This window comes from Phycodurus eques, chromosome 6, assembly GCF_024500275.1.
Source record: "Phycodurus eques isolate BA_2022a chromosome 6, UOR_Pequ_1.1, whole genome shotgun sequence".
In the NCBI taxonomy this organism is placed as follows: domain Eukaryota; kingdom Metazoa; phylum Chordata; class Actinopteri; order Syngnathiformes; family Syngnathidae; genus Phycodurus; species Phycodurus eques.
This window is the reverse complement of record NC_084530.1, coordinates 11,617,360-11,643,288: the sequence shown is the minus strand read 5'-3', so window position 1 is coordinate 11,643,288 and position 25,929 is coordinate 11,617,360. Positions and strand designations below refer to the sequence as shown.

Genomic DNA, 25,929 nt, shown 5'->3' with positions numbered 1-25,929 from the left:
AATTATTTAATATTAGAATTTACTGTGATGCACCTGTACATTATGATGATGTTTATAACAGTTTATAAACTTTGTGGAGAGTTGTTGAGATCAACCTGCCATTTTCAATGCGCTCATTCAGTCATTACGACCACCTTCCGAATCTAAAGTGCCATGCGAAAGTATTTATATTCTCAAAACTGCGCTAAACATCTCCACAATTATATTTCCCCCCTAAATTTGCATATTTTTGTAAGAGAAAATGAGTGATGAAATACGATGAAGTAGTGCAGCATTCACGTGGGATAGCTGCCTTGACATGTGCCTCTCACATGAACCATGTCACAGGATTTGGATAAGGTCAAAGGGCAGAAAAAAGACAGAGGCTGCTTTAATAAGACAAAGAAATATTGCAAGCTCTTAACATTTATTGTATGTATTTACAGACACTTTGAAAGAGAGCAGATAAAGATCGATGTTTACTGCGACTTACCTGAAGAAACAGCATGACTGCAATGCAATTTAACAATAGCAACATATGGGGATTTCACGAGTTTGGCTATGTACAAATTAACACTTTTTGTTTAAGTGACAGGGTAAAAAATATAAGGTTGTGAGATAAATTAATATTTCTTCAAGGATACAAGAAAATGTGGAATGTGAACCATTTAACCTTAATAATGTAGCTCGGTCATGTGAGTTTGCGTTTTTGTGATTTTGCCTTACATTAAGGATTTTAAAGTATCAAGTATCAGTAGCTGTAGTACTCCCACCACCAACTAATTCCCTTCCATCTGGAACTTGTGAAGCTTTAAAAACCTTAATAATGTAGCTCGGTCATGTGAGTTTGCGTTTTTGTGATTTTGCCTTACATTAAGGATTTTAAAGTATCAAAATGATGGTTATATTTACAATTATGCCACTTTATCCAAATCCTTTTGAGAACCTGATTATAATGGAGGTGACACTGGCAGTGTTGTGCTTCACTCACTTGATGCAGGGAGACTAAGTTCTGTACCCACACAGTGATGGTGTCACCGTGAGCCTGAATGGTTGTATCGAAATGTGCCCCGCGATTAACCCTTAACAGGATTAGTGGTCTAGAAAATGGATGGACGAATAAAAATGGAGGTATTGTAATGTGAATAAAATGTCAATGACAAATAGTATATTTTTGGGAAACCTCTTGAAGTCCACACTTAAATGATGTTCATTGTTTTATTTCAAATCAATTTTGGTAGCGTGTAAAGGCAAAATGACAGAAACTCTGTCGTTTTGCAAATACTTCTGGACTACCTGAAGAGTAGTTATTCTATCCTGCAGTAAGCCACTACGTTATAAACTGTTCAAGAATATCAACACAGCTTTGTGATGTTGTGCAAAGAAGACAAAAGATTGAAAGATTGGTGCAAAACCTTCTTTTTGGTCTGCAAGCAATGCCTGCGTGCACAATAACTGTGGCCTGTGTTTGCATTAAGGGCATTACAAGTGCCCGAAGTGAAAGTGGTGAAAACACAAAATGTACTGTACTGAAGTTGGAACAGAGACCAGCTGAGCAAATGTGTCCGTTCATGCTACTATAGCAGGGTTTCTGCATTTTTTGGGTCAGTGTGCACTAAGATATAAATAACACACTGACATCTCCATATCAATATAGATACAGAGCCGGGGATCACTAAACAGATCATATAAATTAGTTTCCATTCTTTTAGCATGAGTATAATGTGTGGTGTCAAGGTCAACAAGTGATTTTAACACGTGCGCGAATGTGTAGAGTCTTGTTCGTAATGGGCTAAAGTGCATCATTATGTTCTTTTGTTGAAAGGGAGCTGGAAGAGAGTTTGGCACAAGTCATCCTCGCACTCCTACTCACTATTACATCGCATGGAAAGAAAAGAAGAAAATCCACAGCAAGCCCACTCAAAAGTTCACACAGATACACACCAAGGACTTTTGTGACCTTTCATAATGCATCCATTCCTCCTCGCTTCAGCTTCCTGCGTTGTGTCTGAGCAACTTGGATGCAGGTCACAGTGCATACATCACTATTATAACACGACAAAGCATGTTTGTAGTGTAAGCTCTTGTACTTTTACATTGAAATTGAATGCTTCTGTACCACTGGGAGTGTTTTTCTTGTCCCACACATAAGGGCTGGGCTGACTAAAGGAAGGGAGGAGACGTGGATGCATTCAGTCTCAACTGAAAACGCAGTCGGGTGAAGGGAGACGTGAAAGGTCAAACCGGGGAAATACCTGAGCTAGGCCGAACGTCCGGTGCTTGTTTTTGGGGTTTAGACTGCACGGCGGCGGGGGGCACGTAGTTGAGGCTGGGACTATTGATGTCCCCCTCACCCACCAGAGTCAGGTCCGACAGGGCGTCCTCTTCCAGCATCTGGACTGACGCCCCCCTGCCAGTGTCCTTGAATGCACCACGCTGGGCCTCCTGGGACGGGTGGATGGGAGAGACTGTGGCGGGGAACAGCGAAGAAGGGGGTCTGGTGTTCCCCCAGCCTCCACTGTCAGAGCCCAACGCAGAGTCCAAACTTTGAGACTGATGATGAGCATTGAGGAAATGGCTGCCGCTCGCCCTGTCGTTGTGCCTGGCCTTGTTACCCGGGCGACAGCTGCCATTGCCGGGGTTACGGGAATGAGGGGTGGAGCAACTGGGCTCAGGGTCATAGGGCGGAGGCGCAGCTCGACCGGTCGCCGACGGTGACAGGCGCAGGAAGTCTGGGAGCTGCAGGTCACTTTTGTTCAGCAGGCCTCGCTGGTCGTCAGCTCTGTTGCTCTGAGCTTTGGATATGAGATCGAAGAACTCTGTAGACACACATGCGCACACGCAGATGCGAGAATACGTGTGCAGGCACAAGCACAGACACGCCTGTGAATAAACCTCCCGAATCGCAGGTGTAAACAGTGATCATTGTTGGAGTTCAGGTGGCATGCAGCAGAGGGAGTCGGTTTAGCAAGTCGAAGCTACATTCGGTGTGAGCAAAGGTGACTGTGCTACATGTAGCTAGCTAGTGATGCTCCTGCAGTACGGCACACATGCCAGCGAGTTAGTGTCGTTACAGCAACAAAGCTTCAGGAGACAATCGAAGAAAGAAAGACAGAAACAAAGAAACAAAGAAAGAAAGAAAGAAAGAAAGAAAGAAAGAAAGAAAGAAAGAAAGAAAGAAAGAAAGAAAGAAAGAAAGAAAGAAGAAGGAGGAGGTCTTTGTATCTTTACCTTCAGCTTCGTCTATATTAATCTTTTTCTGCTTTCTTTTCTCTGGAGCCTTATGAAGAGAGACAGAGTAGTTGGGTAAGGGTTGGCTCCTTGTGTCAAGGCCGGGCCCAGCCTTGTCGTTTTCCCCATGGGGGTGGGTAGAAGCGGCTTTCCTTGATTGCCTGTCCTCCCCCTGGGAGCCACAAGGAGAGCGGAGCGGAAAGTTGTCAACGTACAGCAGGACAGCAGGAATGACTAGACCTACTGATGGGGAGGAGCGCGACAGCATTCTGATGGAGCGTGGGGGCTATTCAAATGAATCTTGATAGTGCAGTCGTGGGCTTGATAGGATTAATAGCAGCCACTGGCGTTCTTGGACTCTTTACAATAACTTGTAACCACAGAGTTAAACCCTGTGTACAATGCACCACCAACCCTGCGACACACACCACAACATCTAACAACTAATGTAGAGCCACACTACAAAAGACAATCAAACAAAAATAGGCCATAAAACATCCACTGCAGATTGTCATCAATTAGATAAAATAATTTAAAATCGAGGGCTGTAGTACTCCCACCACCAACTAATTCCCTTCCATCTGGAACTTGTGAAGCTTTAAAAAGTCAATAGTCGTATGGCCTGGTCAGAGGCCTTGTTACAGAAGAAAGAAAAAACAAAGCAGATGGAAAAGTTGTTGATGCATTGGACGACAAACAGACCACAAAAATAGAACAAGAGGATATTTGAGAGTGTGACGAGGCTCACTGCCCAACATAAAAAACAGGCACGCGCGTGCGCGCGCACACACACACACACACACACACACACACACACACACACACGCACAGGCCGGATGCTGCCGTAGACGCGTCATACACCTGTGCACATTTATAATACATTACAAACAGACATGAGTCATTGAGGACAGCGAGGGAGACACTTAGTAGCGTGATATCATCATCAGGAAGTGGAGACATTCAGTGGGTTATGAAACATTCCAGAGTCAGGAGATGATAACAAAAAAAGCTGGAGGGCATCTTACTGTTGTTGATTGGTTTCTAATTGTAGAAGCCCCAATATGGCTTTTAGATGGTGCTGAAGGACAGAAAGTGAAGGGAAGATGCAGTGACATGATTAAAAATTGGCCTTTTTTTCACAGAAACTGAATCTTGGACTTTTTTTTCTTACCTTTTCCTGGCATGTGCTCTGCTGAATCCAATACCACTCTCAGCCCATCCAGATTGGATATCGGAAGACCGAGATCTAAGGGCTCAGATTCACCGCTCTTGAAACACACAAATCCAAATGAACGGAATTGGAATTTCGGACAGACAAATCATGCAAATTTGCAATGTTGCAGCTTTCAAGAACTAGACTTACAATGCGTGCCACCAAATCTGAGAGGTGCAGACCATATTTGGCCACCACTGGCCTGAGAACCTCGGTCACTGGCTTGGTGGGCTTTGCTTTTAGACCCACTGAGCGGTTAATGGGGACCAAATCTAACCTGGAACACAAGGAAACAGAATTCAGAGCTTGAAGGATTTGCTGAAAATATTGAAAAAAGTTACATCAATATGGCACAAGTCATAATACAACCACAATTCCAATGAAGTTGGGACGTTGTGTTAAGCATAAATAAAAACAGAATACAATGATTTGGAAATCATGTTCAACCTCTATTTAATTGAACACACTACAAAGACAATATATTTAATGTTCAAACTGATAAACTTTATTGTTTTTAGCAAATAGTCATTAACTTAGAATTTTATGGCTACAACACGTTCCAAGAAAGCAGGGACAGGTGGCAAAAAAAGACTGAGAAAATTGAGGAATGCTCATCGAACACCTGTTTGGGACATCCCACAAGTGAACAGGCTAATTGGGAACAGGTGGGTGCCATGATTGTGTATAAAAGGAGCTTCCCTGAATTGTTCAGTGATTCACTACCAAAGATGGGGTGAGGTTCACCTCTTTGTGAACAAGTACGTGAGAAAATAGTCCAACAGTTTAATTAAGGACAATGTTCCCCAATGTACAATTGCAAGGAATTCAGGGATTTCATCATCTACGGTCCATAATATCATCAAAAGGATCATAGAATCTGGATAAATCACTGCATGCAAGCGGCAAGGCCGAAAACCAACATTGAATGCCCGTGACCTTTGATCCCTCAGGCGGCACTGCATCAAAAAACGACATCAATGTGTAAAGGATATCACCACATGGGCTCAAGAACACTTCAGTAAACCAATGTCAGTAAATACAGTTTGGCGCTACATCCGTAAGTGCAACTTGAAACTCTACTATGCAAAGCAAAAGCCAGTTATCAACATCATCCACAAACGCCGCCGGCTTCTCTGGCCCCGGGCTCATCTAAGATGGACTGATGCAAAGTGGAAAAGTGTTCTGTGGTCCGACGATTAACATTTCAAATTGTTTTTGGAAATTGTGGACGTCGTGTCCTCCGGGCCAAAGAGGAAAAGAACCATCCGGACTGTTATGGAAGCAAAGTTCAAAAGCCAGCATCTGTGATGGTATAGGACTGTGTTAGTGCCAATGGCATGGGTAACTTACACATCTGTGAAGGCACCATTAATGCTGAAAGGTACATAAAGGTTTTGGAGAAACCTGTATGTACAACATATTTTTTGGAGAAACCTGTATGTACAACATATTTTTCATGCACTCCCCTGCTTATTTCAGCAAGACAATGCCAAACCACATTCTGCATGTGTTACAACAGCGTGGCTTCGTAGTAAAAGAGTGCGGGTACTAGACTGGTCTGCCTGCAGTCCAGACCTGTCTCCGATTGAATATGTGTGGCGCATTATGAAGCGTAAAATATGACAACGGAGACCCCGGACTGTTGAACAGCTGAAGCTGTACATCAAGCCGGAATGGGAAAGAATTCCACCTACAACGCTTCAACAATTAGTGTCCTCAGTTCTCAACAGTTTATTGAATGTTGTTAAAAGAAATGGTGATGTAACACAGTGGCAAACATGACCCTGCCCCAGCTTTTTTTGGAACGTGTTGCAGCCATAAAATTCTCAGTTAATGATTATTTGCTAAAAATAATAAAGTTTATCAGTTTGAACATTAAATATCTTGACTTTGTAGTGTATTCAATTAAATATAGGTTGAACATGATTTGCATATCATTGTATTCTTTTTTTATTTATGTTTAACACGACGTCCCAACTTCATTGGAATTGGGGTTGTACAAATGACTGAAAGTTTCTGACCTAAAGAGAGTCCGCTTTTCAAGTCTGAGGTCGCGAGAGCACAACGTCATACAGTCTTGGTCCAAAACAAGTGGCTGGGGAAAAAATAAAAAATAAATTAAAAATAATTCAGGAAATACAATAAAATGCTTTGGCTACACCATGAGGATTGGTTAAAAAAATAAAGACTTTTTACTTATCATCATTACAAAAGATGACTATAATTAGGAGTGGGAACAGCTTAAAATGAAGCCTAAAAAAACAAAAAACAATTCCACTTTTAAATGGATTGAACACGTCGGCCACATTGAGAACGTTTGAGCAGTTACACAAATCAGAAAGAATAGAATTTTTTAGTTTTTACTCCAGCAGAAGTCAAACACCCCTAAGGTCATGAAAGAGAGAATTTGAACAACATGAAATCATATACTCAAGCAGTGGTGTCCACTATCACTTTATTCGTCACTTTTTGTTAAAGGTAAGATACTTTGATGTAGATTTTTTGTAATGGTGGTTAACTTGTTTTTACACTTAATGTTAAAATCACCTTTGCATTATGTGTTATGCAGTCATCATTAAAGTTAAGGTGATGTGATTTTTAACAGCGGACCAACTTATTTTTACACTTGTATGACAAATAAAAATAATTCAAATAGCCTGTTCAGTTCATAAAGGTTAGAACTGCTCAATTTCTAGTACAGTGGGAATAACTAATCATCGAAGGGTCGACCTTGACGGTTCTAAAAGATGATGCATTGCGGTCCTTTGAACTCATTAAAATGCATCTTACAGTCATCAGTTCATCTTGTAGAAAACCACGTGACAGCTGAACATAAACCTCGTGACTTTTATTATTTGGGAGCACCAGTTCCACTCGTGTTGTACCTTCTCCCCTCCGACCAGGAAGAGGTCGATAGCTGCCAGGTTGATGCAGAGCTTCTCACAGAGGCCCAGCAACAAATCCCTGATGGACACACCAGCCCTCAGCGGCACGGAGCAACAAGAGCCGTCTGGCAAGTTTATGTTGCACTGCCTCAGGGGGACGCTGCCTCCTCCACGCTCTGATACCGCCACCCGGGAAACATCTCCCTGAAGGACAGAAACGTTCGAGACAGTAAGAAAACAGTGAGAGGAGGCCGGGAACAACATGCGGAAATCAAAAGGGAAGAACAATGAGGAGATAAAGTTACATGCTCTTGTGAAAATTCCTGTGACTATAAACTTTTACCTAAATTTAACACTGTTTTCAGCCTTTCCAGACTCACCTCATTCTTTCCAGAACCAGATGTCCCGAGCTCCAGACTGGCACCTGAGGACAGAGAGCCCTGGGATTCACGCCGCCCATTGCTACCAGAGAAATCTGAAAAAGAATTCATTTGTTCTGTGGTCAAACAAAAATTCCATTCCATTACAATTCAATATATTCTAATAGAACTGTTAGCAAGCTTGGAAACTTGTTATTGTGGAAGAAAGAAATGTGATCTGTTCACTAATCTCCCTGGAGAAATCGACGCCTTGCTCATTTGCACATCAGTGACAGAGTAAAAACTGTTCTTTACGATATGCACAAAAGCAACTGCTCCAGCCTCATTCCACATAAGGACATACTCTTCAGTGATCTGACGCAACCGTTACATTTTCACATTGGCGTTGTCTTGTCAAGAACGACGGAATAGAATATTTATTATCAAGTATGCAGAAGAACATCTACTGACTGTAATTAAAGTCGGTCAGTTCTCGTTTCTTTGGGCCTTTGCCAAAGCTCCTGTTGCGGGACCAGGAGAAGAACATGCCCTTCCTCCGGTCTCCTGAATCATCCCGGCTGTCATCGTTCAAAGAGCGGCCTGACTTGCTCCTTTTGTCCTCCTGCACAACCCAAACAGGAAGAAAGGAAATGGCTAGACAGCAGTTGGTTTGACACACAGCAGAGTGGAGGTCAACGCACACGTGTTTTTGCTTACCTTCTTGGGTGTGGACAGGTTGGAGCGGTCCGAGCCAGTGGTGCTGTGTTTGGAGGTGGGGCTGCTGGGGATGTGGTAAGGGTCAGGCAGGGGTCGGCCCTCCACCTCTGCTAACATACATGCTTGGTAGAGCAGAGACTTGAGGAATCGTGTGTAGCTGTCAAACTTCATCAGGTTAAAAATCTAAAAAGGGCAGACGTAAAGAGAAGTAATCAACACAGGGAGGGAACATTCAAATAAATATTAAGAAAAAGGTCAAAGGATTAGAGAACGAGTGATAGACTAATACAAGTATAGCAACGAGGACAAATGTCACCAAAGCAGCGAAAATGTGAGGCAAACATGTACAGGTATGTTGGATTGTTTGAGGTTATTACAGACCAGCATTACATACATACGGATTTTTATAGACACAGTGGACAGGTTTTTAGCACATTTGCCTCACAGTTCTGTGGTTCGGGGTTAGAATCCGGGCTGCAGCTTTCCTGTGTGGAGTTTGCATGTTCTCCCCGTCCTTTGGCTGCCTCTCACATTCAAAATATGCAAGGTATGGTCATTTAAGATTTTCAATTCCCAATGGGTGTGAATGTGAATGTTTCTTTGTCTATATGTGCCCTGCAATTGGCTGGCGACCACTCCAGGGTCCACCCTGCCTCTTGCCTGAAGTCAGCTGGGATCGGCTCCAGCTCACCTGCAACACTAATGAGGATAAACATTTGAGAAAATGGATGGCACCAAATATTTAGTGTGTATTACTGTCACCTACATGACTTGACTTTGCATGCTTCAAGGTACTCAAAAGCTCTTTTTTATTGTCACCTCTTTCACAAAATGACTACCAATAGCTAATTAATTCACACACCTACAAGACCATTTCTAAAACCGGTCGTGCTACAGTAACTTCCTTAAGGATACCATGACAGGGCCTCCAACCTTTGTTTAGAGACGAACTTTACCACTGTAGCGGGCTGCCCCATAGAGCCAGCAGGGGCCCACCCAGGGGGTCAGGAAAAGCCCCAAGTAGAGCCATGGTTGTACTGTATGTGGTTGTGTGGTTGCAATTACCGCATCACAAGATTAAAGGCTTACGGGTGTTGAAAGAAACCACATGGGGTTCAGTATCTATAGGAGGTGTTAATGTTAGATGAGTCAAGATATAAAAGATGATGTTAAGGATAATCTTCTAGCCTTCTGAGTCTTATCATAAGTATCATTTTCGATAATATCAATAGAGCTTTACAGGTAAAGTGTCTCTTGACATGACATGCCTTGTTTATCTTGTGTTATATAAACAGCCACGACTGTACAACAAATACATTCTCATGATAGTATTTTTTTAAATAGATATAATACATATGTATATATATATGTGTGTGTGTGTGTCTGTATACGTACAATACTTTATTTCTTTATTTTTTTACTTATTTCCAATCTTGAGCGCTGCTCTTCCCACTCCATTCAGTGTTTTCTAAGTTGAATAAATTAGTGTTTTTGGTGTACAGCCAACCTGTAACTGTTGCTCCTTGAACATGTCTGGTCGGGGGGCATTGAGGATGTCGTCAGCGAGCTGAGCTTGACTGTCGATGTTAACCGGTGTGGTGGCTTTGCTGGACAAGAAGCTGTTGTAGATTTCTCTGGCTCGCTGAGACAACTGGGAGCAAGACAGGAGAGAAAGCTATAGCACCTAAAATATATTGCAACAAACGGCTATTGATGGAAATAAAAAGTATGTGTCGTGTATGCTGTACCTGCTTCTTGTCATTTTCAGGGACGTGGCTGAAGAACTCACATGCCTGCCAGAACAAAATATTCTCCTCACTGAACTCCTTCTTCAGGAATTCCTACAGCAACAAACATGTGGATGAAAACAACACTTAACTGTACGTACAAGCCAGGTCAGGATGGTTTCAATAACATGAATAGGTTTTATCAACCTATTCATGAGTTCGATGTCGTACAAAAGTACACTTATGTCAAATAGCGGCAAGTTGGTCTGGAGTCTATTTTTGCCGCATGGTATACAATACATATTATTGTATCACTTATAACTAAATATTGAACTCTGAAAATCTCTTCAAGGACCGAAAAAGGTGAAATCAGTGCGCAAAAGGACAACTTTTGAGGGTATAACCCAAGTCCAAAACCCGGAGTTGCCCATAGATGCCACAAAATGGTGGCAAAGGACAACTTTTGTCGAAATTAAACTCCTCAACTCACTTCAGTCCCTTGGCACCAAGATACTCCCAGAAGAAATGCAGTTATTGCTCAGTACTGAGCACAAAATTCGTGAATAATTGACTTTTTCAATAGTTCCAAAAACAATCTGCAAATACCGTAATTTCTCGTGTGCAGTACAACACACGGTTTTACCCCCCAAAAATGTGTCAAAAGTCAACAGAGTGTATTATAAATTAAATTGTTTTGTATAATATAAAGGGGATGTGAAAAAGGTGAATTCCAATGAGGATGTCTTATTGCAGGGGGGATTTATATTTTTCTACTGTCTTAATCCAGTAAATTTCCACTGCTCACCGGCGCATCATGACGTCCTCTACATATCATATCATATTTGTTGCGCTCGTGTCCGTTTGACAGCATCGACTTAGCGTCTTAGTTTACTAGATGGCAGATGTATTTCTCTTATCGCCACTGGACAGAGCACATCTCCAAAGTTGAAACATGTTGAGTAAAAGAAGAAGTTTTGGAGAAGAAAATGCAGAAACCAACCGGAACACATCAATCGGCCCTTAATTCTGTAGTGGAATTTTGTCAACCCGCCACCATAGTACTTTCATTCCAATATGATATGTAATGTGTAATGTTACAAATGTATATATAATAGGGTAAATTTTCACTGCTCACCCAAGAATCATAACATCCTCACGGTTGCCGATATTATATCTTATCTATCTGGATGGATTTAGGGGTCAGTGAGGGACGTGTTAAAAAAAACGTTTCAACACCGCACTTGGCAATTCAAACGAAGCCCTCGACTTTCCCATTCATTGTGTATGCGCTGAGGGGGCAGCAGCACGCTTTCTAGTGTCGCAGCAACGTAGAGGCCGGCTGACGCTCCACGGTACCAATTTGAATAGAAAATGAGAACAGTGTCGCGGTGACATCAGAAAGCGCTGAAGGGTTGGCAGAGTCATTTCCGTGTGCTTTTTTGCCATACTTGTACTAGGGGAAATGGAGGAAGTGCTAATAAATGCAGTGTCTTTTCCAACCGTCAACCAACGACTTAATTCATCCAATGTTGTAGACTCCGAAGGGAAACAAGCACCACAACGACAACACCACTCTTCCCCTCGTGAGCCATCTCTACAATTTGACTCCTTTATACTTGGACAAGCTCGACATGGCACCTAGTTGCAGTCTACCTGGTAAGACTATACTATTTTCAGCTGCACTATTAAATTGTTATACTTACCATATCATTGAGTATTGATTTGAGTCGATCCCCAATCATTCTTTGTTATTTTCTAATATGAAAACACGAGTAGAAATGGTGAGGAGAGGACATGAATGTTTGATAAAAAATAATAATAATAATCAGAACTAAGTCAGCGCACGCACAGAGCAGAATATTTCTTTGCAAAAAACTAATAAAATACAGATATTACTGGTGCATAGTACATATAAGTTGAAGGGTTTTCCAATTTTTTGGGGTAAATTCTGGGGGAGCGTATTATACCGGAGTGTATTTTGCGCGAGAAATTACAGCAAATTGCAAATTTGCAAATGACGAACTGCGAATATGCGGGGGTTCACTGTTATTGATTGATAGGTGTGTCACAAATGTATTATACCACCTTTCACTTTCTGAGAGTGTTGCAGGCCACAGGTGAACTGTACTTTCTTGCACTGTCTTCGGTGCAATTAGTAACAGTAAGTTTGTCGAAAGGCAACATCCATGGAACACTCATCTGGCAAAATCAAGACGACCAAGCCACCATGTCCCTGCAAATGAACCGTGGAGAAGAGCAGCTACAATATGTTACCGAAAAGTAGCGGACTCCCACGGGGTCCTGTAGCAGCCTCTCGAAGCACACGGCCCAGCTGGCCACTCTCCTCTCGGTGTGGCGCCGGTGGCTCTGCACACTGGGGAGGCTGGCATTACTGTTCAGACTGTTGTCACTGCTGCAGCCCTGCAGCTCCACACTGTTCAGTTCTACACACACGCACATACACAATTAGATTCCCATTATTAATGATGTGAATGGTCCCTTTTATTTTGTTGTTGTTTCTGTAATGGTTAATACACCCTTATGAAGCCGCTCTTTAACAAAAAATGATATTTTCAATGATAAACTATAATTGTTATCGATGATTTTTCCAATTTTCTGTTTGATAAAAAGAAGTTAGACAAAGATTTACGTCTTAGCATTATGAATATGTACTTCATTTTATCTTGAGATGAAAATAATAAGACTGTACTCATTCTGGTATTAAGATTGTAATTTAACACAATAATTATGATTGTTGCTGCAACTTTCAGTGGTGTAAACTGCACTTCATCATACTGAGAGGTGTTGCTAGTAAATACATAATGAACATGAGACAAAGCCCCTTCACTGTCCATTTTCAAAACACACCTTAAAACTCATTTACAGTCGGTCCAGAAAGTTTTCAGACCCTCTTAAATTTTTCACTCTTTGTTATATTGCAGCCATTTGTTAAAATCATTTAAGTTCATTTTTTTCCCTCATTAATGTACACACAGCACCCCAGCAGGTGTGAAAAACGTGTTGCATCGTTCCCAAAAAGTCTCATGAGCTCCAAAGGGTGCTTCCACTAAATACTGAGCAAAGGGTCTGAGCACTTATGGCTGTGTGATATTTCAGTTTTTCTTTTTTAATAAATCTGCAAAGATTTCAACCATTCCATTCATTTTTCTGTCAATATGGGGTGCTGTGTATACATTAATGTGGAAAAAATGAATTTAAATGATTTTAGCAAATGGCTGCAATGTAAAAAAGAGTGAAAGATTTAAGGGGGTCTGAATACTTTCCATACCCACTGTATATTCCTTGGCGTTCAACACAGCATGAGACTTGAGCCCTCATTTGTTTGCACTGTTTTAAACTTTATTACTGTTTTATTGTTTTTAAATTATGCTATGTTAAATTTTCTTATGTTTTACATTTGATTTTGTTTTGATTTATGTACAGCACTTTGTTTCAGCTGTGCTTGTTTTTAAAATACTCTTCAAATATAACTGAGTTGATTAATACTGTATTGGTTGTTATTTTATTTAGCTCCATAAGAGGGACAAGATATTAGAAATGTATGAAAAACCTTGCCATACACTATTAGGAATCAATGGCAAACAGAGGTATCCGCATGTGTTCACTTGACGTCAGTGAAGGACTGTCAACATCGTCTTGTTTTCACAATCCCTTAATAAGCCCCAAAAATAACTTACACACTACAGATCCTGTTGTGCACTCTATATACTGAACACTATTCAGGTACAAATAGTTGTGCAATTGTTCCAAGAATATTGGTTTGTATCCCAAATGTTAGAACATATGTACTTACACAACAAGATCAGGAGACAAAAGAAAAGAAAAGAAAAAAAGTCTGGATGAATTGAATATGGCCTGTGCACCCAAAGATAAAATAAAAACAAGCGGCACTTTAGGAAATCACTAGTCAGGTGGCCAAGATGATGAAAAGCTACTGAATGTAGATTCAAATCTGGCCCAAAACAGAGCCCGCATGATTTCAGTGGGATTTCTGCTACTGCGTATGTTAACTTTTTCGGTCACAGTTTTCACACTACTGTATTTACTCCATTGTAAATCTGTTCATTCATAACTGTGCTGCTCCAAATAGAACAGTGAACAATTCCTGGTATGACGTGGATTTCATTGTTGGATCAGTTTACATGTTAATGTTCTCGGTCAAGTTAAATAAAAGGTTTAGCGGTATGAAGTCAAACAATTGGAAACAATATGGAAGTCACACACACAACAATACACTAAAATTAAATTGATGCTCTTCACACGTATCCATATCAGTCAATTCACAAGAAAACGTAATAATATTTTTTGAAAAATACTAGGACACATTAAATCCTTAAGGTGTTACGGAATCCTCCCACATTTTGATATGCTCCATTCTGACAACTATTGGCTAATTGATGGCTATACACCAAGCCACAATACAAAAATGCTGCCATTATAAAGGTAATAAAGTTCTGCTTTGATCGACACTGTCAGGGATGGATTATTCTTATTACGCTCTAATTTGCAGGCGTAGGACAAAATTAAACTAGCTGTTTCTCATATGTTGGGTACCTTATTAGGTCAATAAATGATATATGTTAGAGAGAAATAGCAAAGAACTTAATACCGTCGACATCGTATGACAGGAAAAGTAAATGCTAAAAATTAACTGTCAGTTTCCAAGCCAAACTGACTTTGGATTATAGCATGAGAAATGTTATTATGACTGTCACCTAAATTTTTTTATTTTATTTTTTTTGTATTTAACAAATGGACCAATTTAGAGTGTCTCTCAAAAAGCAGTAAAATGAGAACAAGACAAAGGAATATATATGTACAGTGGACACCCGCTATTCCCGTGGGACAGGGACCGGACCGGGCCGGACCGTGAATTGCGAAAATCCGCGGATAACTGATGTACATTATAAATGCATTGGAAAAAAAATATTACATTTAAAAAATAGGGGGATAAAATTGAATTTAAAAAATTAAAAAACAAAAGTCCATGAATAGGTGAATCCACAGGTGCATACCGAGTATGCGGGCGTTCACTGTACTATTAATGTTCATTATCATCATACTCAAGTTAACCAGTTGTTGAGCATTGTCAGAGTACTGTGACAACTCATTCAAGGAACGATTCTTTCAGTACTGACTCACTCACAACTGTGGACTTTTTTTGTTGCACAATTAGTTAGGTGGAAAACCTTTAATGACCATAACCACTGACATTAGCAACATCTTTTTAACAACACACCCAGACACAATTGTTCCACCAAACCGGTTTAAGCTCATTTCACCCCCACTCCACACAAAACTACTCTGTAATAACTAACCGAAGTTTTTTGCAGTGTGACAAGCTTGGAATACAGTATACAAAAAAGGTTATGTTTTTGGCTTGCATTTAAGTAAACATCTGTTCGTGTGTTGCTTTGAACACTGAAAAAACATTTCCTGATCTGGTCATAACTCATGAAGCTGAGTTGAGTTGTATTTAGATAAATTGGTATTTGACTTCACCATGGAAAAAATTGTTTAACTTCAGCTTATTGACAAAAATATATATATTAATAAATATACTATTATATAAGGCGGCACGGTGGTCGACTGGTTAGAGCGTATGCCTCACAGTTCTGAGGACCGGGGTTCAAATCCCGGCCCCGTCTGTGTGGAGTTTGCATGTTCTCCCCGTGCCTGCGTGGGTTTTCTCCGGGCACTCCGGTTTCCTCCCACTTCCCAAAAACATGCATGGTGGGTTGATTGAAGACTCTAAATTGCTCCGAGGTGTGAATGTGAGTGTGAATGGTTGTTTGTTTATATGTGAGTGTGAATGGTTGTTTGTTTATATGTTTATATTATATATATTTATATATATATGTGATAAGATTTTACAGAGATACTGCATAAACATCTGACCAAGTTAAAATGGATTCAAAAGTGAATTATCTTTGTCAAACCATAAAAAAATTTGATATCCATTTAACAAATACAAATTAACTTTAGGGCAGCAGTGTGACCGACTGGTTAGCACATCTGCCTCACAGTGCTGAGGACCTGGGTTCAAATCCAGCCTCGCCTGTGTGGAGTTAGCATGTTCTCCCCGTACCTGTGTGGGTTTCCTCCCATATCCCAAAAACATGCATGGTAGGTTAATTGGAAAGTCTAAATTTCCCGTTGGTCTGAATGTATACAGTATTTGTTTCTATGTGCCCTGGGATTGGGACCAGTTCAGGGTGTAACCCGCCTCTCGCCCGAAGATAGCTGGGATAGGCTCCAGCACGCCTCCAACCCTAGTGAGCAAAAGGGGTACGGTAAATGGATGGATGAATGAAATTCACTTTAACTTAAAATTTGACCATGGTATGACTACCTCTGGGCTACAAATACCAAATTCTGTTCAGATCATCTAAGTTTTTTTTCATTTTTATCAGAATCAGAATCAGAATCATCTTTATTTGCCAAGTATGTCCAAAACACACAAGGAATTTGTCTCCGGTAGTTGGAGCCGCTCTAGTACAACAAACAGTCAATTTACAGAACACTTTGGGGACATAAAGACATTGACAAAAAACAATTGTGCAAAAAGATGCAGAGTCCTCTAGCACTTAGAGCAGTTCGAACGACTAATATTGCAATAGTCCGGTGTAATGACCATTGTGCAAAGGGCGCTGAGACTTCAAGGAGTGTATGCGGTTTAAAGTGACGAGTAGTGCGATCATCTGGGACAATGTCGGTTGTGCAAATGTTACAGATACTCCTCAATCAGTGTGCAAATGGAGCAGATGCTACTCTGGCATGAGTGGCCAGTATATGCAAATAGTATAATGCAAATAATATCCAGAGCAAAGATTTTGTAAAGGCAGTTTTGAAAGTGTTTTATGAGAATTAATGTGTGCATTTTCACCGAAAATGTATAGGAACATAATTGGAAAAATACTTTCTGATCATAAAACTTTATACAGGAAATTGCACACAAACAAACTAACTAACAAACACGGATCGCTGGCAAGCGTAATTAATCACCCACTATATTAACTCTATGCTCCATTATGCTATATCTTTAGCAGGTGCCAGCTGTCTCCTCACCTGGGTAGAGCTGGTAGCAACCAGTGTGGTGCCATCGGTATCGAATCCTAAGCGGTAGCCAAGCCCCTCCATCCATACTCACGCTAACAGGGCCTCTCACAGGGTAACACTGCACTAAGTGTAACACACGCACACTGTAACACCATCACATGGAGGACAAGGTAGAAAAGAATGGAAGGAGCAATAGACATAGTCAGGCTAACAACCCGAGAGACTCAAGACACTTAGGTCTCAACACGCGCGCGGCAGCATGCATGTATAATTGCACGCGTCCAACAATAATCTGCTCAGTGGGTAAGTGATACATGCCTACACAGGTCTTGAAATGATAAATAATTCAGAGCGGAGGGAGGAGGGAAGGGAAGGAAAAACAACAGGACGCGCACACGCGCATATGCGCACGTGCATGCATGCACACACTGCAGTATTTATGAGGTAGTTAAGAGACAGACACCGGTGTGACTTAAGGAGGCCTCCAGGTACGCACATGCACACACTCTCAGACAGCTAGAATATCGATACATATATCAACCTAATTTTATATTGACCTCTCTCACACATCAAATTAAAGCAAACATTAACAATACAAATGAGCTACAAAAACAAAAGGTAGAAACAATCAAGCAATATAGCCCTTAAGACCCTGACATTTAATATTTGAACTGTGGTTTTAACTATGATTGGCTGCCTATTATATTTGTAGTACTGCATTTGAAGCTGACATAATGCTATACAGAATATTACTACAGGTTACAAATCACTGGTGCATTAACTCAGGAACAACAAAAAGCGGTATTTATGGGAAGCATCTCTGCTTATTTCAAGAAATATATACTGTTGTGGTGGAGACTAGGACCATGACTCTCATCCATCAGGCAGGGAGGTGGGGAAACTGTCTTGGCGCTCATGAGAGTTTTGGCGCGATGTCTTTCAGTTGTTTGTTGGCAGTCAGGGAATAAAGACGTTTTGACCCAAGTCCGTGCATCCTTCTATCTTGCCCCGACGTGATGTTCCCATCAGCAGATGAAGAGGTGTCTTCCTCGGCCATGGGGTCACCCCAACTCTCGTAATGTGCCTGTCGCCGCCGCGAGGCTACCGGAGTTTTGGCAAAGTGACCCGGTTTCGTGGTTTCAGCATGTCGACGCGCTGTTCCACCTAAGAGGAATCACTGCAAAGTATAACATGGCGTTACGGCCCTCGACCAACATACAACGCATTGCGCTATGCAGTTGTTGCACGCACCTCCAAGTAATGGAAAATATGACGCACTCATGTGACTTCTGCTCAGAAGGTACAGTCTCTCTGACTCTGAGAGGGCGGATAGGCTCCTTTCCCTGTCCAGGTTGGGTGATGGCACAGCAGTTGACCTTATGGACAATATGCTGTCGCTTTTGGGCTCGGATGAAGGCGGTTTCATTTTCCCGCACATTTTTCTAAGCCAATTATCGCCTTCAGTGCACGCAGTTTGGGCTAACTCCGCTTGCCCGGCTAACGCCGATTACCGGGGATTGGCCGAGGAAGCCGATAGAGTACTCCTTGGTACGAGGCGGTTTGCCGTGCAGAGTGTGATGGCGGATCCTCCACAGGCGGTTTCAGGGGATGTGGAGCAGACGGTGGTTACTGATGTGGCCACGAAGAAGTGATGCAAGAGGAACCTGTGTTTCTTCTACCAGCGGTTCGGCGCCAAGGCTCAGCGGTGTGTTACCCCTGCACCTACGAGGCTCCGGGAAACTCCAAGACTGCTGTTCAGTAGTGGCTGTGGGTGCCGGCGAAATAAGCGAGCTGCTCTTCATCTCAGACTCATTGTCTAAGAGGCGTTTCCTGGTGGACAGCGAGTCTCAAGTCAGCTTGCTTGCCTTCGCATGCCTTTTGGCCTGAAGGGAGCGACTCAGACTTTTCAAAGGCTAATGGATTCTGTGTTGCACGACCTTGCTTTTGTGTTTCTTTAGACGGCATACTAGTGGCCAGTTCTTCACCTGAGGAACATCTATCGCACTTAACACAGATTTTCAGACGTCTTGACACGCACTGCCTGATTGTCAACCCGGCGAAATGTCAGTTTCGTTTGTCGGTCATTGATTTCTTCTCCAAAGTGAAGGCGTTGGCGGAATTCCCCCGTCCTATCTCAGTTAGAGCGCTACAAATGTTTTTGGCCATGGTTGATTTTTAGAATCGGTTCCTTCTGCAGCCTTTTTATGATGCTTTGTGTGGTGGTTCGGCCAGCCTCGTCTTATTTTGGTGTGCTCATTTCCTGCACCACACAGATGATTTCCACTTCCACAAGTGGTACTTTGGCCTCCACGCCTGTGACCCTCCCGCTAATGACCCTCCCGACTGGACTCCTCAGAGGGTCCAGGGATTTCAACAGGCTAGGTTTGCCCTCACAAACGCTGCCCTCTTGGCCCACCCGGTCTCCACGGCGCCAGTAGCCTTGACTACCGACGCGTCCAACATTGCTGTAGGAGCGGAAGTTGAAAAACAGGTGGGCAATGTATGGCAGCCCGTTGCGTTTTTCAGCCGTAAGATGTGGGTTAACGAATGTATAAAGTATAGTATAAAGTATAATATTTTCGACCGAGAAATGCTGGCACTATATCTTGCGACACGCCATTTTCACTTCCTACTGGAAGGACGCCATTTCACTGCTTATGTGGATCATAAGTCACTTACTTTGCCATGTCAAAAATTACAGACCCGTGGTCGGCCCACCAGCAGCGCCATTTGCGACAGACATTCAGCATGTGGCCGGTAAGTGTAACCCGGTGTCTGACTGCTTATCGCACGCATTTGTGTGTCCGATGCAACTTGGGATAGATTTTTCCAGGATGGCAGACGACCAGCCCAATGACCCTGATATCCACACTCTCAAGGCGGCAGGTACGGCTCTTAAAATTGAGGACGTGGTGATGCTAGAAGGTGGTTCCACTCTTCTTTGCGACGTGTCTACTGGCCGCCCCCGTCCTGTGGTTCCAGTAAAGTGGCACCGGCGAGTTTTTGACGCTTTTACACTCTCTCTCACACAGCATGCAAGCTGCGTTGCATGCTGCGCTTTGTGATGGTAACTGGGTCATGCTTGGCTTGTGCTCGGCTCCGAAGGAGGATCTTGGGTCTGCTACCATGGAGTTGGTGCTCGTTTAAATACTACATGTTCTTGGTGAATTTTTCCCAAAGAGTTCCCCATTGCAGCCTTTTTCCTTTTCGCCGAGAGGGCCCTTGGCTTCAGCCCCCATTCCCCATTGGTTTTCCCGGTTGTTCGTCCTGTCTGAGCTTATGTCGGCTCGTTTTGTTTTTGTGTGCCATGAATAAAGACGTTTTGACCCAAGTAGGTGCATCCTTCTGTCCTGCCACACTGTACAATATATGACTATGGAATGAATCAACTCCAGTCGTTACATCTTGACAAGACGGTGGACGGAACAAGTAGGTGGAACTGGAACAGCCAGCAGTGGGTGAGCGCATAATTACAAGTAAGCCAACTATTACAGTGTGAAGGTTGATTTTCAGCTATTTTATCTGTATTATTGGTGACTGTATGTGTCTAACAATGTTTAGAGTTAATAGCATGAGCAGACAAAAAAACTAACCTGTTTGCTCGTTCGTCTTGCTAGATCCGAATTTAAACTATGAGAAGTAGACCCCTCATTGAACGAGTTGGCCATGGATGTATATGGTTTGCCAGATGCAAGCAGGATTCCTATTTACTTTATTAACTTTGCTTGGGTCTGTTGCAGTAATAACATCTTTGTGTATTATCCCCCTATGCCAGGGAAACAGATTAAACAAATGAAAGACGGCACATATAGCATTGTTTTTTTAGTACAGTAGTGGTAGCAAAACGGTACAGGAGAGTGATGGACAGGTGGGAGAAGGTAATATGACAGTTTCCCCCAGAGAGAGAGATCAAGACCCCTGTTCACCTAGTTTATATCCTACAGTATATTAGGTATTAGTGTGCTTCTACCTCTTTGAAAAATTCCACATTTTCTTAATATAAAAAAATTAGACCAAGATAAAGCATGCCAAAGCCTTTTTCACCATTAACGTGACCTATAACCTCAACAACTGAATTACAAAAAAAAATCTTTTTGAGAGGGGAAGTAAAGATAACCAATTAATTATTCATTTTGGTCCTTTTTTCCCCAACAGAAAACCTGGCATTTGAACAGGGGTGCCTATAGACCTTTTATATTTAGTGTATATGTTGTCATGGTTGATGACAGACTGAGCAATCTCAGAGTTTTATCTGTACAGTCAAAATGAGCAAAGTCCCTGGACTTAGATGACTTTGTGAATCTCTTTTCTACCAACCACAGCAATCGAAGAATACAGCTGTCGTAATATACTGTGACCTTCGGCTTTTCCCTGTCAAGGGTCGCGCCACAGGAAGTGACTCGTATGATTTGCAATAGGTGATTAGATATATGTTGCAGGGGTTCAATATATATATAGTTATAGTGTACAGGTATAGCCGCCTGAATTATTCCCTAATTTTATCGTTGCCTATTTTATACACATTAAGAGTTAAAAATTAACCCTGGTCTCACCCCGGCCACCCAAGTGAATATTATCTGGCTCTGTCCCTGGTATATCCTCCCTTCTACTGTGTCAGTGACAAGTGCACAACCAAAAACCAATATGTCTGCTGCATCCCTTTTGTCTCATTTCTCACCTCCAGCTTCTCTTTTCATCTCCCATCTGCTATGGCAGTGAGGTGTCAATGCATTTGCATGCTCCTCAATCAATGCCTTTTGTTTATCTAGCCACATGTTGAGCAACATCAGTGGCTCAGACTATGCATTTAAACACATGCTGATTAACCACACCTTAAGAGATCTCAGTGACAAATTAGTAGAGATGGTTAGCTTTAGCTTTACTGTTCAGTTTTACTGTTAATGGACGTGGTCTAGTGTTGAATAAAATGATTTGGAATCATGCTACGTGACCAAGAATTGCAAACAAATACCCTCAGTGTGTGTTAAGCATGTTGTTAAACTAATTCAACATATTCAAACAGCAGTAGCTCACAGAGGCTGAGCAGGTCAAACTGCTACACTGTTTGCTGTTCATATGAATTTTGTGTGAGAGCGTCCATATTTCTGCGGCATTAAAATTGAAATGGCCATGGCCACAACCCCAATACTTCTGCCATTGTGCTTCTCATTTAGAGGAACACCAATAGAAGAAGAGAAGCCAGCCAACTAGATACTGGGCAAGAGTGTGTCAATTACCATTAAATGGTAGGGAACGAATCAAATCATGAGAACACAACAATAATGACAATCATTTTTGATAGGAAAAACAGCAACTCACCTCCGTCGGAGACTGCAGTAGACTGTAAAAAAAGACAGAGAGACATGGATTAGGATCACTCCTCAGCACAGAGAAGATGATACACACTCAAACACATACAGTGATGTGAAGGCCAACGGGAATCCGGCCTGAACACACACACTCGTGACGGCATGAAGGTACGCTTTCCACAGGATCTGACACAGACACACACGTCATGATCGACTCGGGTCCTCAGTGGGTGGAATCATCTGTGAACTGGATGTGCCTGCTCTGCAAGAACACCTCCCTAGACGGGTGGTGCTTACTCTGTATGTGAGTGTTCAGACTACGATACTTCACAGTGAAGCATGAATTAATGCATGCCACACCAAGATAACCATAACTACAAAAGGAAAAGAAAATCAACTCTAATCCTAATTCCAGTCACAGAAACAGACATAGACACCCATAGAAAACACATTTAAACTAAAATCTCCGGGCAGCCACAATATTAGGTACACTAGCACAATCTAATGAGATCCAGAGCTATGAAAAGTTATACCTTTACCTAATGAAATAAAGTTGAGTTGAGAAAGATAACTGTGCTCAGTTTTGATCTTCAGTGTTAGAATGATATTATTGGGGTTGCTGTACAGAAATTAATCTTCCTGAACTGACCTTTTATTTTGTTTACGAAAGAGGTAAAAATACTACAAAATGGTATAAAAGATACGGCATTTTACACTACTGCACCCTACAATTCACAATAAAATATGGCTTGTCCTCATTACGTTGCAGGTGAGCTGGAGTCTGTCCCAGTTCACTTCGCGTGAGAGGCTGCTACACCCTGGACTGCTCGCCAGTCAATCACAGGGCACATAGACAAACAACAATTCACACTCACAATCACAGCTATGGCCAATTTACAGTGTTAAATTAACCTACCATGAGGCATGTTTTGGGAATGTGGGAGGAAGCCAGTGTGCACTGGGAGAACATGCAAAGACCACACAGGAAGGCCTGAGTGGGGATTCAAACCCAGAACCTCTCGACTGTAAGGCAAATGTGCTAAGCTCAATGACACTGTTCTGTCAAAATAACATTTTTTTATTTGTAACTGCAGTTTTTTTTATATGCCTCTCACAGTGGATCTCATTATATCCACATTTTGTTTCTCTACTACGATAAAGCAGAAACACACAACCTTTTCCCCGAGATGAGATGAGTTGAGAGGAGGTTTCTAAACAATATGTTGTCAAGTCACAAAATGCCAAAAAGAAGAAAAAGAATGACGAACAGCCCGAAGAGAAAGAGACAGGCACATCATTTTGCCAATGTGATATTTTAAGAAAGAAATGAAATATATGTGAGAACACCTCGTTCATTTTTACTAAATAGAAGTGTGTCCTGTCGAGCATGCATAATAAATGTTGCTATGTGGTACTGTATTTTCACCCTCATTCTGCAGGCGGTGCATCACATATCATTGCACTCTGGATAAATGTTCAGCTCATAAACCCTCCAAATTGACTACAGAGCCCTGAAATGTAAGACCTCCCACCTAGTATCGCGTGCAAGTGTTTTTGTGTTTTCATTGTAAATCAGGTCTCTCTGTGGTGTAAAATTTAGGACAGAAACTATTATAGTGAAATCAAATCCACCAGGGAAAGTATCAATGTAATAAGATCAGAAACTGGTATTTCAAATAAGGCCCCGGTAGATTGTTTGTTTGGTTAAAATAGCAGAAAATAACTCGACACAATGTAATATGTATGTTAAAATTCAAACTCACAGTTTTAATTTTAATCTCTGTAATGGTAATGGACACAGTCGCAATGTGTTGATTTTCACTTCCATTTAAAACGATCACAAGGTAGGTGCCAAGAAGGATAGACTACTGTGTGGGGAATGTCTTCTGCATGAGGATGAAAAAGAAACACATTTTCCATAAAGTCATGAGGTGTAACGGACACTTACAGTAAGCCTCTGTAGCGCTATTGGGGAGTGGCTACTTTCTACGTCATCCTAGTGATTGTGGCTGGACAAAGTTGAACTGAATCTTCCTTGACCTCAGTTAGTCACAGAAAACTGTTAACTGGTGCTGCCTCTTGGGCTCATCACTGGCCTGTTTCACAGGCCTCCTGACAAGTTCTGGTGCAGTAGTTCTGACACTAAGCAAAAAAAGCAAGGGAAAAAAAAGAGGGATAGTAGCATCTGAACCATTTCCCTTCACTACTCATGAAAAGAATAGTTGCGGTTACTTGCCTCTAATGATTTACATGAATTAAGCTTGCCATCTTTTGATTTATGGTAACCTGAGTATATGGGAAAGGCCTTGAGGAAAATACCTGAATTCCTCCTGAAAAAGTAAGGTGTTAGGTAAAAACAGTAACACCCGACACTGAAAAAAAGGCCCTAGTTTGTATGACAACAGAACACTGGGAGCAGCAAAAGTTCGACAGCAATCAGGTAACCTACGTGCAAAGGGCTCACATTTCCCACCAAGATCAAAATCCTTGCTGCCATATTGTTTTTCTCAGACATGAATGTGTTGAATCAAACCAGGGTGGGCTAACCCCGCCACCCCCGCACCCCCCTTAGATTCACATCAATCTACTGTAGTTTAGCCAGATCAATACTTTGAACTTTGTGGGAACAATTTAGAGGCGCCCTTCTGTTCCGGCCTAACTGTGGCTCAGTGCACCAAATGAGGCCATAGAGGCACGCTTGGGTGAGTTTGGCATGGACCAATAGTACTCATAGTAATAATAAATCCTGCTGGGCTTGCTCATATTGAACAAATCACTTGCGCTGACCTTAATGGCAAAGCATCCATTTATGCTGGTGACTTCATGCGCAACTTGTCTGTTTCATCAGTGAAGCTGCGGGCTTCCCTGGCAACATGTTGCACTCTGTGTAATGTCTGTATTTATTGATTTATTTTAAATATCCTCTGCAAGAGCAGAGCCTTTGATATGATTTTGTGGTAGTTGACTGTGGTGAACGTAACACAGAGGGCAGATGGCGTTGGATTCCTTTACTGATCAGAGCATCTTGCACACATTTAAGTGGTATGTGTTTTGTTTCTACCGTGCGTGCGTGTGTGTGTGTGTTTGTGTGTTTATGGGATTGTGTGTGTGTTTTATATGGAAGAATACTGTTTTATGTAGGATGTGTTTGTCTTCACCCCCACCCTAACTCTAATGTGATCACTTCCAGACGTTCCTTGCGGTGTGGTGGTTTGGCCCCTAGTACAGGCCCCAAATCTCCTCCATTCCTCTTTTTCTTCCCTCACTCCCATATAACCTTTTATCATGCTCCCTCCTTTTGTCTCCTCTTTCCCTCAATTGAGCCGTATTCACGAACACTCGTTAGTATCTTACTTTTTGCACTTTTCCTTCTGGTCTCGCTTGAAGTCTCGGCGCCCTTTGCACAATGGTCATTGTGCCGGACTATTG

General features: G+C 41.9%; 1 protein-coding gene across 2 annotated transcripts in view; it reads right to left on the bottom strand.

Annotated features, from left to right (window-relative positions):
* Window positions 1-387: 387 nt before the first annotated feature.
* rgs12b (regulator of G protein signaling 12b) overlaps window positions 388-25,929 on the bottom strand; it is a 56,234-nt gene continuing 30,692 nt past the window's right edge. Inside the window, exons 6-19 of one of the 2 annotated variants that reach the window (XM_061678896.1) lie at window positions 22,511-22,532; window positions 12,386-12,555; window positions 10,133-10,225; window positions 9,892-10,035; window positions 8,385-8,567; window positions 8,139-8,289; window positions 7,689-7,783; window positions 7,309-7,512; window positions 6,445-6,518; window positions 4,574-4,700; window positions 4,382-4,478; window positions 4,236-4,288; window positions 3,211-3,382; window positions 388-2,798 (exon numbers count right to left, since the gene is read on the bottom strand). In XM_061678896.1, the coding sequence (XP_061534880.1) occupies window positions 2,218-2,798; window positions 3,211-3,382; window positions 4,236-4,288; window positions 4,382-4,478; window positions 4,574-4,700; window positions 6,445-6,518; window positions 7,309-7,512; window positions 7,689-7,783; window positions 8,139-8,289; window positions 8,385-8,567; window positions 9,892-10,035; window positions 10,133-10,225; window positions 12,386-12,555; window positions 22,511-22,532 (2,166 nt within the window). In that variant the 3' untranslated portion in view covers window positions 388-2,217. The remainder of the gene's footprint in view (window positions 2,799-3,210; window positions 3,383-4,235; window positions 4,289-4,381; window positions 4,479-4,573; window positions 4,701-6,444; window positions 6,519-7,308; window positions 7,513-7,688; window positions 7,784-8,138; window positions 8,290-8,384; window positions 8,568-9,891; window positions 10,036-10,132; window positions 10,226-12,385; window positions 12,556-22,510; window positions 22,533-25,929) is intronic. The other variant, XM_061678897.1, reaches the window with a different exon arrangement.